Source organism: Cajanus cajan, chromosome 11, assembly GCF_000230855.2.
Source record: "Cajanus cajan strain Asha chromosome 11, NIPB_CcT2T_4, whole genome shotgun sequence".
In the NCBI taxonomy this organism is placed as follows: Eukaryota; Viridiplantae; Streptophyta; class Magnoliopsida; order Fabales; family Fabaceae; genus Cajanus; species Cajanus cajan.
Window position 1 is genome coordinate 29,136,764 of NC_138527.1, and position 19,255 is coordinate 29,156,018.

Consider the following 19,255-nt stretch of genomic DNA (forward strand, 5'->3'; position numbering starts at 1 on the left):
ATAAAAAAATTAACTGCAAGAGCAAATCAACACTTGTTATGACCAAAAAATGTAACATGAAATTCCATGAAACAGATAGGAGAAAAAAGGAAATGCTGAAATGGCCCCAAAGAATGGCAATCAGCATAGGCATTGCAAGAGGAATCCAGTTTTTACACACCAGAACTAGTCCTGGCATATTTGGCAACAATATAAAGATTGAGAATATTCTGTTGGATGATAGCCTCAATGCTAAAGTTAATGGATACAGCATTCCATGGCCATCCAAGGTAAGAACAGAACTTATGTAATTTGATCTTGATAACGACCTAACTTAACTTTACAATATAGACTTTTAAGATGAAAATTGTCCTCACTCATATATTCTATTTTTCTTATATTACTAGTTGATATGCGATCTCTGATGACTAGTTCTTAGTAATATTTGCTTTCAATGCCTCTCTCAAAGTGTCTAACGTTAATGAAATCTTCCTTCGTCAATTTTTAGAAAGGTCATGACAGCAAACTTTATGAACAAAGAGCCTCCAATCAAATTGGCAGGTATTTCTCAGTTTAATTATCTATATCTTTCATCCACTGATACATCCAAAATATAACATGTTATCCCAACATGCAGCACCAATAATGCTGAAAAGGAAGATATCTATCAGTATGGTGTTATTCTACTTGAAGTTATCACTGGCAAACTAGTTACTTCTTCCAGTGAAGTAGAGAAGTTGAAGGATGAGGTATACGTGACATTTTATCCTTAGTCAGATATGTACTATTGGATATGTTTTTCCTATCTTTAATGTCCTCTATGGTCATGTTCAGCTGGAGAGAGGCTTATCAGAAGTTGCATCACCATCACTAAGGGGTGTATCACCATCAATAAGGGGTGCATCACCATCTCTAAGGGGTGCATCACCATCTATAAGGGTTGCATCACCAATACTAAGGGGTGTGGTGGATTCTTCCCTCCGAGAAACTTATGTGCATGAATCATTGAGGACTGCGGTTCAGGTCACCATTAGTTGTCTCAGCAAAGTTTCTAGCAATCGCCCTTCCATAGAGGATATTCTTTGGAATTTGCAGTACTCCGTGCAAGTTCAAGAGGCAAGGACCAGCGGTATAAGCTTCATAACAAAATTGTAAACTTAGCTGCAAAACTGTTTGCTCGTAGTTTATAAGTTATTTAATCATAAAGAACAAGGGCTTGTTTATTCACTCCTCACTCGTCTGTTTTAAAAGTTGTTTTGTAAATTAATTCTATGGTAAGTAGCAGTTAGCAATCAATTTCTTATTCCATTAGGTGAGATGGCTACGTGGGCCATTCAACACCACTTGATTATGCTAAAGACCGAAGTTTCAGAGATATTATTTACCATGAGATATCTCTCGACAACTTCCTCCTATATCCTTCTGAGTCTCGTCCTCCACCTTTCATAGGACCAAAGACCATGCAATCTGCTCTTCTCAGATGCCTTTCAGGACCTTTTTTGTACGTGTTCAAAGTCTAATAAGTTTTAAAAATTGTTTCCAAAACAATTGTTTTAAAAACCAAAAGTAAAAATAGCTGAGAGATGCTTTCTCATCTCATCTTCAAGTGTTTAGAGAACAGTTGTTTATAAAAAAACAAAAATGAATTTTAGGACAATCACTTTCAAATGTGTTGAGGAAACAAAAAAACTTTGGAAAATGAAATCTGCTTTTGGAAACTGTAAACAAACAAAGCCTAAAGATATATTGTAAATATATTTAGTTTTCTTAAAATGCCAGCTTTTGTCTATATTGCTATTATTATTCAAGTATCTATCAAGTTTTCATATTTTGGTTCTACCAATCAATTCCTTGTTCCCCTTCCTTGAAACTTTCGGGAAATAACTTTTGTTTGGATCATAGGTCCAACATTGTTTGCTAAATATGTAACATGAATTCAAACACGACATGGATACACAACACGAACATGGATATGAGGATATGGCAAAATAAAAAAAAAAAAAATATAAAACATATAGACATGACATATATATAATATATAATATACATAACATGAAAAAAAAATTATACATTAATATGATAATAACTTAGTCTCAAAAATAAATTGTTAAGAGACATTATATTTCACAACAATGTTTTCTATATCTCAAATCCTCCCTTTATTAATTTTTTTTATATTTACATGTGGCTGTGATCATTTACGTGTTATTTTTATTTATATGTGTCCGTGATCATTTACGTGTGCCCGTGATGGAGATGTACCCAATTTGTGTGGACACAGTCCATCAAAATTTTCGAAGCATATCTATAATGTGTCCGCTCTAAAAAGATGTCAAACTCGAGAAGATGACAGTTCTATGTCATATTTGTGCAACATAGCTATTAACGAATTTATAATGTTATAATGATGAAACAAAATGAGTTGAACAAAACATGATTCAGCTCAACATAGAGATCATAAGTCCATTCATATAAGTTTGAACAAACACATTGTCAAGGGTTACAAGACACAAATGTTTTTAAAGTACTTAAATGGTTATTCAATCAGATCCTTTGAAAACCTTTTAACAGCAACACCAAGATACTTAATCAGCAGTCCAACTCTGCTCAACAATCTCTCTTACTCTTCTGTTGTATTCACGTTTGTTTTCACTAAACATCCGAGCCGCTTCTGAATTCGCTGGAGAGTTAGGATTTGGGTCGCAAAGCAACGACTGCAACAGGAAATCCAGTTTCATGTGAACAGAAAATATTCAGAACAATGCACAAAAAATGCATTCTATCAAAATGCTTACTAATTTGTTGAGTGATGGAATTAAAATGATTACAATAAATTCTTATGGTTTTCTATTTAAGAAGGAAAAAATCTGAGATTACAAAACAATGAAGTTGGTTGCTATTGAATTAGCACTTCGTAGATTCTTAACTAGTTGAAGAAAAAGATGAAATGGAAAGAATAAATGACTGCAAGATCTAAACTGATAGATAATTGTATTGTTCAGAGACAGATTTGGTTTAACAATTGCACATGAATCTACCTATGATACACTAATTACGTTGATCCAAGTAGTACTTGACTAGGTCCTTTTAAGCAAGGTATCGAATACAAATTTTGTGATAAAAAAATATGGTTACAACAGAAGACTTTTTAGATTGGTTGATACTCCATACCAATAACAGTTATAAAAAATAATGCCATATGAGCTTTTTCATAACTTCACAGAAGCATAAATTCAATGCCAACATTAATAGTCTTAAAGCAATGTCAAAAGATAGAGGATAACTAGGACCTGAATTGAGGTAAGTATTGCAGCTACATCATAAATTGGGCTCCATTGATTTTGTAAAATGTCCAAGCATATGCTTCCATCTGCGTAAACTAAAATGGGCAAGGAAAAGGGGCTCAGAACTGAAAATTACTGAAGTAAATGAACTAGTCAAAAGCAAATAGTACTTATTCTCTTGCAGATACACTGATCCATTGGAAGAAACTACGAAACATTATTGAAAACCAAGAACAAACACAACCACTTGGAACTTTTTCAGATTAGTTAATACATGAACTAATTTTAATTCATGAAGAAACTTATATTCATTTTTCTTTTTATTTTTATCTTTCAAAAGTACTCATGTTTAGTTTTTACCCAAACATGTCCTTTCTTACTTTATACGTGTATCACTTGTGAGTTTTTCATTTTTAATTCATTGATTAATTAATTCCCCTACATAACATTTTTTTATTGACTATTTTTTTGTGCAGGTATTGGATCTGTTAAAGTGTTCTTTGTTGGCCAAGTCAACTCTGCCGGATTTGTTCCGAGTAAAGAAATCATTGCTGCCAAAATCTAAGTTTTTCTCCACCTGTTGTTGAGATCAGTAGTACTATTCAAATCAAAGTGAAACTGGTTATGAGAAAATCAGATAGTAAATTATTTGCTCAATAGGAAGAAGATTTTGTGGACTTCCTTTTTAGTTTTCTCTCTCCCTTTGGGAAGAGTAGTGCGCATATTGGGAGAGTACTTTTCCGCAGGTAGCATTGATGAATTATACAAAAGAGCATAGTTGATTTCAGTGAAGACAAATATTTGGTACCAAAGGAAGTGAGGGAAAGAGTAATTGATCCTCGCATTGCCCCACAGTTAAAATTGAGCAAGCAGATGTTACCAATATATGAATAACATGCTTATTATCAACGTAGAGGTTTTATAGAAAACAAGTATAGTGATCGATCGAATAGAACTAATAACTATGAGTTTAGGTCGTACAATGGAATTTTAGTGGATCTCAAGTCATCTATATGCAGTGCAGTAGTCTTAAAGGTTATGTCAAGGGTCCAGCAATATTTATGGTTACAGATGATTTGATTGTGAAACTCATGACACCAATTTCAGGTTTATCTTTACTCATTAGTTTAAAGACTCCTCTTCTTAGAGGAGAAGGATGAAGGATGTTACCATCGGTATCAAGGAAGTTAGGAATAGAAAACAACTTCATTGCTTTATAAAGATTTTTAGTGTTTTTGTTTTTCTGTCTGGAGCAGGTAAATGTGGATTCATTTTAATCCATTAAAACTCATATTTTTCTGTTTCGTTATTTTGGAATGCACGTTACTGATTATATAAATACACATTTTATGATTTGGCTAAGACATTATTTTTTTTTTTGCAAATTCTAAATCATGACAACTCCAAAATTCATGTCATATATGTATTGAGGAAGTATCTGTATTTGGTACATGTTGGGGGATTACTATTTGGTATGCTCCTAGAACATATATTTTTTTTTAAAATAAAATAATTATTTAATTTGGATATATGTGGATACTTTTTGGTTTCATATATCTAAGTCCAAAAAATAAAATTTATATATCTCAAAAAATAATTTAAAAAATAAAATCAAAGGATTGGTAGGTCAAGTATAGTGCAATAATCCCCAAATTTCAATATTTCAATATGTTGTATTGAAATTTTAGTCAAAATTATCATTTTTTTTTATTGTGAAAGAATTTGAAACATATTCTTTTGCCCATTATATATATATATATAATAAAAAGAGTTGAAAATTTACATTTTATACATAAAAATCTATGTCTCCTCTCAAGAAAGAGCAAGTGTAATATAAAGGGTGAAAACAAAATACATAATATTGAATAAAGATAAATAAGATCTATTGAATTTTCTCTCAATGAACTAGTGTTAGAAACAATTCTTTTTACATATGATAGACAAAGATGAGATAGAAATTTGAAATTGTTAAAATGTGATATATATCACATTTAAAGTGTGTATCATAGTTCATGTACATTATTATAATCATGTTTCAACTGTTATGATTTTTATTCTTAATATTATAATTCAAGTGATAAGTATTTTGTTTATTTGTGATTTTTTTTATTGTTTATACAGTTTATTTAGATTTATATAATTAAAAAAATATTTGTAAAATTACATTAAGTTACCCGTAAGGTACCATAAAGTTTTTAAAAATAAAAAACACGTATACTGTACCCGTTTTCGTACCATATCGATGCAACACAGCACAGGCACAGCTCGCAAATTATATAGCAGTTACTCATTTTCTTTGTTGGTGCAGGTCTTAGCATATTGAAAAATGGGTAATAAGTCATAAATTTTAAAAAATGGGGATTCATTTTCTAACCTTGTATTGTTGGTTTTATCTTCTAATACAACGTTTTCTAAGCCTCTTGCATTTGTTCTTGAGGCAGTAAGATGTGGGTGTTCACCCCTTGGCTATTCTTACTTTCCTTTTGGTATTTGTTTTTTAAATTTCTCACTCTACCAAAAAAAAAATACAACGTTTTCTGCTATTGGTAATTAAATTTAAAATTAATGATATTTTTAAAAAAATTATTAAATTTATCTTGAAAATATATATGATAAATACATGTTAGAATAGGTAAAAAAAAATTTAAAAATCATTAAAAACTAATTATTGAAAACTCTATTTAAATTTGTTTATTAAACACGAATCTTTATCTTGTGTGAAAGTATTTTAGAAATTTTTTTTCAACATGAGTTATTAAGTTGAGTAACTTTACTAATAGTTATTTTTGGAAGCATTTGATTTATTCTCTCTACATATATTTATACCCCTTTATTATTATATGTTTAATTACTCATAAAAGTTTTTAAAAATATCCATACATGATTCTTATTAATTAAAATTTTTAATATTTTGTTACAATAGTATATTCCTATGTTTATAAATATTTTTTTACAAAAATATCCTTTATTAAAAGAAACTCATTATTATATATATATATATATATTTACTCATATCTTATTAAAATTATTTAAATATAAAATTCAATAAAAAAATGCTACATTGTAATTTAGAAAAATAAAAATATATTATTTTATTTCATTCAAATTATAAAAAAAAGAGTATTAACAAATATCATTAATATAGGAATAAAATATGCTTTAATAATATTATTAAAATTGACATAAGAGAGAGAAATGAAAGGAAGAAGGAGAGAGGAAGAAATGAGGAGTGAGAAAGAGAGGAAGAAAGAGAAACAGGAGAAAGAAGGAGAGGTGTAGAGAGAGACAGAGATAGAGGTAGAGAGGGAGAAAGGAAAAGAAAGGGGGAGTGAAAATGGGAGAGAAAGAGATTTTTTTTTAAAAAAAAAAGGATATCATAATTTTTTCCTAATTCGAAAAAGTTGGATTCTCACCCTTCTTATAAGATTTTTTTTTTAAAAGTAAGATAAAAATAGTTATTAAAAATTTCTTATTTTTCCCTTAAAAAAAAGAAATTTCTTATTGTGAAATAAAAACTAAACATAAAAAATTAAGATTTCTACTTTAAGATTTTAAGAATGTAAAAATATTTCATATACAAAATTTTCTCTTAAGGTAAAATAGAGGAAACAAAATGTATAAAACAAAATTAATTATCCACTCTATCAATAATAACTATCTTTTTATTTTGTAATCTTTGATATCTTATTTAAGATTATTTTACTTTTTTTTTAATTGTATGATTTGTTTTTTTAACCTTTTTTATAATTATATATTATTTCACTTGATCATTAGGATCAAAATTAATTACTTTAAATTTTATAAAGATGAAAATGAAATAAAAATTAAAATTATAAAAATTAAAATCAAAATTCACTCATTTTATAAAGACTAAAAATATATTAATTTTTTTTTCATATTTTATATTTCATTTATTCTTATATAAAAGACCTAATTATCTAACTTATCAAGATTAAAAAAATAATTAATTTAATTTATAATAATAAAATTGTTTTATTTATAATTTTTTTTAAAATTATTCTTATACTACTTATCTTTTTTAATTAATATTTATATTTTTTTAAACCAATTATGACATTTTTAAAAAAAATTATAATTAATATATTTTACTAAATTTAAAAAACACAAATGAATTAAAAATATTTTAGTTTAAAAATAATTAATATATGAGATAATATGAATTAGATATTATATAAAAAAATAAATTAAATAAACAATTATACGTAGTTGGAATGTTTGAAAAGAAGGTTATAATAGTTAAATTAATGAATATTTTTTGCGATAATAACACGATTTAAAAATAGGTTTATTTGTTTACATTATTAAATAAATAAAAATTTAATTTGCTGATGGGTAAATTAGCCGTCGTGAGACAGGGATAGTAGGAGGAGGCAAAACGAAGTCGTTTGAGGAGGCGGTTCCCCCTTCCCCGTTCTCGTGTGGGATGAGTAGTCAAAGCATTTAAGAGTCGCACAGAGCGCATCAACTCTCATTCTCATTCTTTCCACAGCCATGGCTATGGCTATGCAAAGCGGAATCGGAATCTCCAAGATCCTCATCATAGCTGGAGCAGGTACCTCTCTCTCTTTCTCTCTTTCTCTCACACACACACACAATCGAATATCAGTAACTACTTTCATCACTTATTTCGTGCACTCTCTTCCTTCAGGTTACACCGGCACCGTCCTCATCAAAAACGGAAAATTGTCCGATTTGATCGGCGACCTTCAGGTTTTTCCAATTTCACTTTCCTATGCGTTCCAACGCTTTACTACTATTATCTCTTAGCTTAAATTTTTGAAATCCGCGTGCCAAATTTCTATAATTGCTTTTCTTTTCCTTTTTTTTTTTTTTTTTCGGGAATGGTGTTGTTAGAGTCGAGGAGGTTCTGTATAAATAAACGAATAGTGGTTTGTGCGAGTCGGAGATGATTCAGTTTTGTAAGATTCGGTTTTAACCGATGTTAGGGTTTCGGAATATTCGTTTTTTAACTTCATGTGATTGTCAGTGGTTGTGACCGTAAAACGCCTTTGGTTCCCACAATTTTGGAATGGTTGTCTTAAGCTAAAGCTAAATACAGTGGTCAGCGTTTGTTTTCTGTAGTCCTCGTAAATTAAGTTTTTTTTTCTTTTTTTCTTTTTTGGTTTCTAGGACTAATTATTGGATTCAGAAGCTTGGTTATTGCATTCTATTTGTTACTCTCGATATTACTTTTTCTATAAATTTACTGATGATGTTTAATTTTACTATTTTTGGGGTTGTAGTTGCTTGTGAAGGGATTGGAAAAATCTGGGGATCAGGCTGAAGGTGAAAGTGAATATGCTGATGCCATAGCTGCTCAGGTAACGAACTGGTTGAATATGTTTTGGTGTCTTTTGTTTACCAAATGAACACGGAGAAGTGGTTGAATTTGGTTGTCACGAAACTATTGCTTGCCTTTGCTATAGGTGCGCCGTTTAGCAAATGAAGTTCGGCAGTTATCATCAAGCAGGCCAATCACAGTACTGAATGGGGGTTCTGGACAAAGTAATATAACCTATTATACCATCTAATGTAGCTGCTGCTTAAGATGCCTTGTTTTACTTTTCATGTTTATCTGCATTTCATGCATAGGCTGTCAACTGGTTGATGAGTGGTGTTGGCGTAGAGCAATTTTATATTTTGTCTGCCCCATGCTTTGATTTTCTAAATGTTTGTCCTTTTGAACAGGTAATTTTTCATCCCTTGTCGTTCCAGCTGCTGCTGTGGGTGCTTTGGGTTATGGTTACATGTGGTGGAAGGTGTGGAACTGCTTTCCTGTTTTCTTTGAATAGTTTCATTGGTTTATGGTTGACATTGTATTGTATTTATCTTTTACCAGATTTTTCTTCTAAGTTTTCCCTTATTTAAATGTAGCAAATCGTTATCACCCCATAATTCTTTAAAACGGATTGTTATTCTGATTGCTGTTTTTTCCTTTCCAATATCAGGGTATTTCATTCTCAGATCTTATGTATGTGACTAAACGGAATATGGAAAAAGCTGTTGCAGATTTAACAAAAAAGTTGCAGCATGCCTCAGATGTCATTGCTGTAGGTGTCCATTTACTGTTTGGGATTTTCTTTTTATATCTTTATGTAACTATGTTTGTTAGGCTCTGCATACTTTGTGTAGTTGAAAGCTATGAGGCCCCCTTAATGTAGAATTTGATATTAATTCACCCTAGTGGTTAAAATATTTTGCATCACTCATTAATATGATTCACAACTCACAAGCTTGGTGTTTCGTTTTGAGTTCTCTATCTATTGGCAAAAAGTATTAGTTGTGTCTTGATTTGTATTACAGGATGACTTGTGTAGGGTTGGAGTAGAAAATACTGTTCAAGAGTCAAATATAAATTTAATAAATTTAATGCTTCTAAACTCAAAAGGAGGTCAAGACATATTATAAGCTGCCGTGAGCCAGTCACAGTGTTGGGCTTTAAACAACCTCTGCAAAACTATATAGGACTCCCAAATCCATGAATAAACAGCTTAATCTGTTCTGGCCAGATTTTATTCGTTAAGCAGTGATCAGGAGGCAGTAGTTTCTAAACCATGACCTTAACAATTTACTCCAGGACCTATTGGTGGGGAACTCTTTTAGTATTAGGAAGAGAAAATGAAAAGAGTAGCTTACATACTGTTGTTAACATTGGATAATTAAAAGAAATGGTCTTTCCCATCACAAAAATGTTTTGCCAACAATGTATTAAACTGCTTCTGTATGTAATAAAGAATCAGTGTAATTTAATTTTTAATAGAACTCTCACCCCCCCCCCCCCCCTCTCTTGCATGTGTGCCAATAAAGTAAACCAACACATTTTAACAGAGTCCAAGGCATCTGTTGTCTTTGGTAAGGGGGGAGATGTGTGCTACAACAACTCACATTTTGTCCAAATATGTTCATGTTTGAAACATTTAACATGAAAATTAATTTGTATATGACATAATACCAAGTTTTTTACTCAATTCTTTTGATGGTAGGATGCCAAGAAGCATTTGACCCAGAGAATTCAGAATTTAGATGACAAAATGCTCAAGCAGAATGAGTTGGCACGGTCAATTAAGGATGAGGTATGGTTTTTGACACCTACAAATTCTATACTTGCACCTGTTCTTGCACTATTTTTCTATTTAGCATATGTACTGGTTTGTACTAGTGAATTCTTATCAGACAACTTAACCAACATTCATTTAGATGTAATTGATTTTTAAACTCAAAAGTATTGATGGATATCTATGTTAGTGAATATTATGTGGTAATAAGACATTAAAATTCTCCATTGGGCTGTCTTGATCTCATCCTGATCAGTGATGAAGTGGTTTACATGCCTGTCATGTCCTGTCATGTTGTGATATATACTTAGTCATTACACTAAATACTTTACAATGCTCGAGTCTCTATTATAATGGAATATCAATTATAATGTTAGATAAGCTCCATACATCTTCCCTTATACGTCTTACTGTGGGAGCACTATGTTTTGGTTTCTGTTCATGGCAGTAGAATATCCAACATAATTGTTTTTAAATTAAAAATTTTATATTATTCAGAAGACCAGCTACTGTATCTTTACAATTGATCACCTTTTATTCTTTTTTTACAATTATGGGAAGAAATCAAATCTGTGTTTAATTGTTATACAACATTCACAGGTTTCTGGGGTTCGAAGTACTATCACTAATTTTCATGATGACTTGGGTCTCTTGCAACAAACGGTGGAAACATTGGTATGTAATATGATTGTTTTCATGCAGTGGCTAGTTAATTGTTATCAAAGTTTGGCTTGATTACTTAATTTTCATTGGAATGAAAATATCTATCAATTTGTAACAATGTAAATATGATGTTTATGTTTCCTCAACATTGGTTAGTTTTATTTGCTCCTATATGTGAGTGCTCATGCACACACATATGCTTGTGTTTACCATCTCATTTATTTGATTCATTCTTAATTTCTTATGTTGTATAATTATGCCTTTGCAGGATGAAAGGCTGGCTACCTTGAGTTATAAGCAGGTAAAGCTTTTTCCTGTTCTTGAAATAGGAATATGTCATTGTCATAGACCATGTTGTTTCTTTTATATGGAACATCTCTTGATGAGAGTAAAAAACGAATTGCTAGAATGATTTGGTATGCATGTAAGATCTTGGAATGAAAATGGTTACTCCTGTTGATGTGCCAAAAGAAAATATTGATTTAGTAGTGTGGCTGCAGGATTATGCAAATCATGGATTGGCATATCTCATCGACTTTGTACATGGAAAAGCACGGAAAATGCCTGAAAGTTTGCAGGTTGGAGTTTTTTCTTCAATGTCTGTTATAATTATATTCTCTTTTGCTGTTAGTCACTCTCAAATTACCTGTTACTGCTAAATATACAAAATTATATATGTTCTAGAGGCTGGATTATCACCCTCTTATCTGTTGAGTGTTAAAGTGACAGTCAGAGACCTAGATTAGCTTGAACAGGTTATATTTAGAGAGCCGACTTTAAAATTACAGTACTGGCACTTTATTCAGCTCTTCTAATTCTTCGGGTGGCTCTGGTTATTATATCTTTTTGTACTTTCCTGTTGAGATAATGATCTGATGTTAATTAGTAAATATTCAGCTGGAGAAACAGAAACTTCCAGGGAAGTCCCCCAATTTGCTCACATATAAAGGAACTCCAAATCTGAAGGTGTTCTTCTACCTTGTGCTTTGTTTTCTACTGTTGTTTTCCTACTGAAAAACGAGTTTGGCCATAATATGTCAATATGCTTTTAATATCGTATTTATATCCATACGATATGGTATCCACTGCAATTTGAATTTAGTTTTTTATAATATGCTCAATTATTCTGTTTTCACTTGCCGGGACAGGGTCTTAAAGACATTGCAGAAACTTTGTCTATTGGTTTAGACAGGTCAGCTTCAGATACGATCATGCCAGATGGTATGGATAAACTAGAGCTGCAACGAAGGCCATTGTTGAGGTTTGAATTTTCTCATTTGATATTTTTCTAAATAACGTAACCAAGGGCAATTTTTCCTCTGCCTAGTAATTGATCACTTCAGTTTATCGATAAGTACGAGACTGGAATGAGAAATTTAATTGATATCAGGAACTTCTCTTAACGTTCATCCAAATCGAGATCTTGATAGTTGTTTCCTTTGTGCTTATAACTGTTCAATCTGCTTGCGTATTTTGATACGAAGAAGCTTTGATTTTGCAGGACTACTTCAACCAGGTGTTGATGATAAAGTCTAAGATCATGATTACCAAGCTTTTAAGGAAGCGTTCCTCGGCTTTCCTTGTTTTTATTCAGCAGTAGCTCAGTTCACTTGTTCATGATAAATCTTAACATACTTGTGATTGCAGTTGTGATTTTCACATCAAGTTTTTATCTATACATAGTATTAATAGACTGGATAACATTTAATAATCTAGTTAGTGAATAGTGATTCTATGTTGTAAATAAAATTTTGCTGTCAAAGTGTATATTGGTTTGGTGCCATCAGCTTATGCGAGTCGCTTTTGGCGTATGATTCATGACTTCTGTCTTCATGAATTAGTGATTTATTATGAACATCATCGCCAGCTTTATATTATATCACACGTCAACATTTTGTGAAGCTTGGTGAGGTTTTCGGTCAGCAATTTAATTTATATGTTAATGTTCATTGGTAATAAAGTTACCAACCGCTTAATCTTACTGCTTGAGGAATGTTCATATTTTTCTTGACATTTTAATTTTAATATTTTTTTATTATATTGTAAAGTATATGCGACTTTATCTTTTACTTGGTATAATTCATAGAAAATTAGGATTTAAGTTTCTGTGATGCACATGATAAGTATTTTATATAAAATTATGCTAAATAAATTATAATATAATTAAAATTGATATTAATAATTTGTAAATATATGAATATTTTTTAAGTTTATAAGAAAGGCTTAAATATGTTTTTAGTTCATTAAATTTAGGAAAAATTTATTTTTCATTCAAATTTAAAATTTTTGTTTTCACTCTTTGTAATTTTAAAAAAATTATTTTAAACTTTTAATTCACTAATAACATATTTAAAAATAGTAGATTAAAATAGTTATGTATATCAGTTAGATTTAATGTGATATTTTTTTTAACAAAAATGCAGGTAAGTAAGTTTTATGTGATAGTATTTAACAAATTTTCTAATAATTGAATATAAAAATTAAAATATTTTTTTTAAAAATTTATAGACTAAAAAGATTAATTTTAAATTTGAAAGATTAAAAATATATTTAAACTTATAAAATATTGTTATTTGATGATTTTAAGAAATTTGTTAGAGTTTTGCCATGGAGGAGAGAAATCAGAGAAAGTGTTTTTCTTTATTGATACTCAATAGAACAACATACAACAGATGAATAAAGTGTCTTATATAGACACCATTACAATTATTAAAAATAAGATTTTATGACTTTTTATTATTTTCTTTTACACCCTTTCTCAAGTTCATGTTGCCTACTATGGTAACCATGAATTGGTTAAAAAATGCTTCAAACTGAGGAGTAGAAATGGCTTTGGTAAGTATACCAGCAATATGAAATTATGCAGGTAGATGAATAACTTGGATAGCTCCTTCAATAACTTTATTCCCGACAAAATAAAGGTCAAACTTAAAATGTTTCATTCTTGAGTGCATCACTGGATTAGCAACTAGCAATACCGCACCAAGATTATCATAATAAATTTTTGGAATTATAGTTGGGATCCTTAATTCACTGAGAAGAGATTGCAACCAAAGTAACTCAGTAATAATCGCTGCCAGACTTCGAAATTTAGCCCCAGTGCTAGAGTGAGGTGTTATTCTGAAGAGATTGCCTGTGACTATAATGTCATCAACATAAATCAGCAACAACAATGTAAAGTGAGGTGTTATTCTGATCAATAAAGAGGTATCACTCTTAGCTGGTTTAAATCCCATTTTGAACAAAGTATTGCTCAAGGTCTGAAACCAGGATCTTAGGGCTTGTTTTAGCCCATAAATTGCTTTGTTGAGCTTGCAAACTTTACCTTTATGTTTGGTATTAAAACCTGGAGGTTGAGCCATATAAACAGACTCTTTAAGAGCCCCATGCAGAAATGCATTATTAATATCAATCTGATGTATATGCCATTGCCTAGTCAAGGCCAATGTAAGAACAACTCTGACTATAGTTGGCTTAACAACTGGACTAAAGGTATCTGTGAAATCAAAACCTTCTCTTTGATGAAATCCCTTTGCAACAAGGCGGGCTTTATGCTTTTGAAAAGTGCCATATGCATTATATTTACACTTGAATACCCACCTGCAGCCAACAGCTTTGCAGCCAACAGGTAGATCAACTAAACTCCATGTATTATTTTTAAGTAAAGCTTCATATTCATCTTTCATAGCTTGACACCATTCAGGTTTAGAGAGAGCTTCCTTCACGGTGGGCTCAATTGTATGATCATAGGTTGATATGTCAGCTGCAGTAACATAGGTTTTAGGCTTAAAAATCCCTACCTTAGCTCTAGTAGTCATAGGATGAGTATTGATCATACTTTGCTCAGCGACTCCTGTATCAATAATAGCACTAGGAATAGTAACAGTGGGATCAGTAGTGTTAGTGTCTATAATCACATCATCATTGGTAGTAATAGTGGAATTAATAGGATTACAATTATCAATCTGACCAGTCTCATCAAGAGGAACCAAAACATTAAGAGGATGATTAATAAAAGAACATTCAGACTCAGAGACAGAGGGAACTATAAAAGGGCTAGGATTTTCTTTGTATGGAAAACGAGACTCATCAAATTTAACATGTCTAGACACATAACATTTACCATTAGGAGATAAGCATTTATAACCTTTATGTTGATTACTATAACCAAGAAAGAGACATAGGTGAGACATGTATTCTAATTTGTGATTGTTATAAGTAAAAAAAGGGTAGCAAGCACACCTAAACGTCTTAAGAAAATGATAATCAGGAAGTGTTTGATGAGGACTCAAGTTGTTCAATGAAGGAGTAGGTAAGTAGTTAATGAGAGTAGTAGTAGTTAAAAAGGCTTCTGCCCAAAAATGAAGAGGTAAGGAAGCATTGGCAAGAAGAGTTAACCCAGTTTCCACGATGTGCCTATGCTTCCTCTCAGGACTATCGTTTTGTTCATGTGTGTGGGGACAGGAAAATTGATGTTTAATTCCATGTTCTGTTAAATACTTAGTAAATTTAATATATTCTTTTGCATTATCCGACTAAAGAGCTTTAAGTTTCATGCCTAGCTGAAGTTTAGCAAAGGTTTTAAATTGAACAAAAGCATCAAAAACTTGAGATTTAGAATCTAAAAGGTAAATCCATGAATATCTAGAATAAGCGTCTAAAAATATAATGTAGTATCTAGCACCAGTAGAGGAAGGTACAGGAAAAGGGCCCAAATATCAGTAAAAACAAGTTCAAGAGGACTTTTATATTCAGTAGTTGATTGTACAAAAGGTAGTTGATGAGCTTTATCCATACAACACAAGTCACACAAAAAGGAATAAGGAAAATGACTACTTGTCGCAACCTGAAAATTTCTGATCTCGCGACTAATGGTTTAGATATCCTTTGAAAATCTCATCAATTAAGGAATGCCCGGACATCAGACTAATCCTTAATTAATGGTTTTGAAAAATGAGTTCATGGAGTCGCCACCAATGTTTTACTCAAAACATTAGAAAAAGAAAAGGTTTTTAAAGATCCAATAATGGCCTTGATAACCAGAATTGGGTTCGGGGGTCGGTTACATGGGGAAGGTATTAAACACCCCTACAACGCCCTTAATTGGTACCCTATGATGAAGTTAAAATTAAAAAAAATAATAATAGAAATACTAAGTCCCCTTTTTATTGGTGACTATTTACATGCTTGAAATTTAAATTAAACGATTAACCCTAAAATATCTACATTATGACGTTTATTATAACAAAAAAAGATAAAGATGAAAAATAAAAGGAAAAGAAGAAGATTGATTGAAATATCTCTTGAACGAGCTTTATTGAATCTTCAAATATGGAGAAGGTGCTTTGCGGCGACCTTTCACACTACAGTATGTCTCACAAATCTCAAGAGATACAATAAGGAGAGAGAAGATAGAGATGCGACAAAATCTCAAAAAATACAATAGAAGGGAGAGAAATAGAAAATTTTCGTGCTCAAAGGAGTCTTATTCAAAATTTCTCTGGCTGCCTTGAGAACTGTGCCCGAGGCCTCTATTTATAAGAATTAGAAGGGGGCCAGAACGGCCCGTTCCAGATTCGGAACGACCCGTTCTGGGCAAGTCGTTATGTGCAAATTACGCACCTGGAACGGCCCGATCTGAAAACGGAATGGCCCGTTCCAAAGTGGAAATTAACATAAAGTTGTCCTTTCCAGAACGACCCATTCCAAATTTGACTTGTTTGGAATGACCCGTTCCAGCCTACGACTCCTATGTGTTTTAGTCACGTTGAAACGGTCCGTTCTGATATTGGAACGGCTCGTTCCGGGGTTCAGAACGGCCCGTTCTGATTTTGGAACAGCCCGTTCCGGGCTACTAAAATCACCTTATTTGGCCTTTAGGCCTTCTAATGTCCTATCTTATTGTTTGCCCGCTTCGGAAGCTCCTTCCCTTCATAATGTAGGTCCATTTCCTTGTTTGTGTGCCCCCGGACGAAATTGAGTGTCTACACTACTAGGTATATTACAATGTTTTAAAGCCAATTTCACAATTCTAGGAGAGGGATGTCCAAGCCTTGAATGCCAAAGCTAAAAAAAAGAATGATTAGATTCCTTTTGAACAGGATGAGCAGAAACAGTTTGAACTTTTTGAAATTGAGGAAACACATACAAGTCGTCCTTAAGATGCCCTTGGAGGATGATGTCCTTGGTGTCTTGAGTTTTAACATTACAACAATCAGGCCAAAACTAAAAAAATACCCTATTGTCTCTTGCAAATTTGGAAACGCTTAGCAAATTTTTAGTTATAGATGGGACATGAAGCAAATTATGCATAACAAAGTGTTTAGATGACATATGATTATGAAAATAAGAAAGACCAACATGACTGATATGCAAACCTGTACCATTACCAATATTGACAGAATCAGTTCCAGTGTAAGCATTCTTTATGGATAGATTGGATTCATCATGAGTAAAATGATGAGATGCACCCGAGTTTGGGTACCAGAGAGGGTCTTGCACAGTTGAAGGAGTTGCAAGAGTAGTGGTCTCCGAGAGATCATATCCACTAGGTTGAAACTAAGTGTTATTGGCCTGAGGATGATTCTGATACTCTTGATTGTACATGTAATAACAGTTAAGAGCAATATGGCCAATTTTACCACAAATCTAACAGGTGGGTTTATTTTGATTCCAATTGTTTTGACCAGTCTGATTCTAATTTGAGCGTCCATTGCCTCTACCAGCATTAAACTTGCCTCTATTGTTCCAATTGCCCCCTCTATTATGAAATCTTCCCCCATGAAATTCTCCTTGTGTATTGAAAGCAGATCTACCACGACCTTGATTGGAGTTTTGCCATTGATTTGGACCAGAAACAATATTTGCACGAATAAGAGGGGTGTCTGAATGCTTTCGCTTTTCAAATCTCTCTTCTTGAGCAAGCAGCAATGCCTCTATCTCATCAATAGTATATGGATCAAGTCTAGACGTGATGGAAGTAACGAAATCGTCAAACTCATCTGGCAAACCATCCAGAATTGCATCAATATGATCTTCATCAGAAACAGGCGACCCAACTGCAGCAAGAGAGTCAACAATTTTCTTGATTTCTAGGAGATATTCATTGATACCTTTATTTTTCTTGATCATCTGAAGCTGCAATTTCAATTTCTTGATAACAGCTCGTGTGCGCGTAGCATAATATACTTCTAACCTCTTCCAAATTTGATAAGCAAATTTCAATCCTACCATCTTTGTTAAGATTGGTGACGACATTGATGCCAAGAGCCACGCGACAAGCAGTTGATCTTGTTGAACGTAATTGGTGTATTCAAGATTCTCCGTCTTTGCTTCAAGAATCTCCGTCTTTGCAGTTTCATTTTCTTTTGTAGCAAAACGTGGTGGAATTGCATCTCCACGAACAAATTTCTCAAGTTTTAACCCTCGAATTGTTGCAAGAACCTATTGTTCCCAAATCAAGAAATTATCATCATCTAATTTGATAGCAATCGGCATATTGAGCGTGTGTGGAACGAATTGAGATGAGGAAGTCATGGTTGATGTTACAGTGCTCTTGATACCATGTTAGAGTTCTGCCATGGAGGAGAGAAAACAGAGAAAATGTTTTTCTGTATTGATACTTAATAGAACAACATACAGCAGATGAATAAAGTGTCTTATATAGACACCATTACAACTATTAAAAATAAGACTTTATGACTTTTTATTATTTCCCTTTACAAAATTATTAAAATTTAATTTAAATAAATAGGATAAACTGAAAGAAGTGTTTGGTTAAGAAATTTAAATAAGAAAATAAATAAAAAGATTTTTGAAATAAATGAGAACTTTTTAGAATTTGAATTACTATAATTACTATTTCCATTATTTTTAAATGTCTTTTTAAGATAAATCAATTCAAATTTTTAAAAGTTTTAATTTAGATGAAATAATTTGATTTTCATCATAAAATTTTAATATATATATATATATACACACACAAATTTTAATACTAAATTTTATAAAAATAAATATTAGCTAATTCTTAAATATTTAGAAATTTTTAAAAATTCATATTAGATAATATTTTATAGTAAAAAATATTTTTGAATGTTTAATAATTAAACAAATAACGATGTTTTATGTCAAATTTGAAAAATGAGAGGAAGGTAGGAGAAAAAAGAAAAAGAAGTATTTCAAATTTGTATTTTTATTTTTTGAGGAATTCAAAATTCTACAATTTAAAAAATTTCATAAAAACTTGAATTTAAT

The 19,255-nt window shown here is 31.6% G+C and overlaps 2 protein-coding genes and 1 long non-coding RNA gene across 3 annotated transcripts; 2 read left to right on the top strand and 1 right to left on the bottom strand.

The window, feature by feature from the left end:
* Window positions 1–56: 56 nt before the first annotated feature.
* On the top strand, window positions 57–1,275 carry LOC145953495 (putative LRR receptor-like serine/threonine-protein kinase At1g14390). Its single transcript, XM_083067463.1, has 4 exons — window positions 57–269; window positions 488–540; window positions 617–728; window positions 814–1,275. Exons 1-4 carry the CDS (start codon window positions 57–59, stop codon window positions 1,132–1,134), a joined length of 699 nt encoding a protein of 232 aa, XP_082923589.1. The 3' UTR covers window positions 1,135–1,275.
* Window positions 1,276–1,958: 683 nt separating this feature from the next.
* LOC109799854 (uncharacterized) lies at window positions 1,959–3,513 on the bottom strand. The gene is made up of 2 exons (XR_002239902.3): window positions 3,270–3,513; window positions 1,959–2,693 (listed from the first exon to the last, which is right to left on the bottom strand). It is a non-coding gene; the product is annotated as an uncharacterized LOC109799854 (long non-coding RNA).
* A 4,142-nt stretch (window positions 3,514–7,655) lies between these two features.
* Window positions 7,656–12,903, top strand: LOC109801544 (uncharacterized). The gene is made up of 13 exons (XM_020362642.3): window positions 7,656–7,836; window positions 7,933–7,994; window positions 8,528–8,605; window positions 8,711–8,789; window positions 8,973–9,043; window positions 9,233–9,334; window positions 10,268–10,357; window positions 10,940–11,014; window positions 11,271–11,303; window positions 11,503–11,580; window positions 11,900–11,968; window positions 12,151–12,263; window positions 12,504–12,903. The coding sequence occupies exons 1-13, from the start codon at window positions 7,776–7,778 to the stop codon at window positions 12,523–12,525; spliced, it is 933 nt and encodes a 310-aa protein (XP_020218231.1). The 5' UTR covers window positions 7,656–7,775; the 3' UTR covers window positions 12,526–12,903.
* The last annotated feature ends 6,352 nt before the right edge of the window (window positions 12,904–19,255 follow it).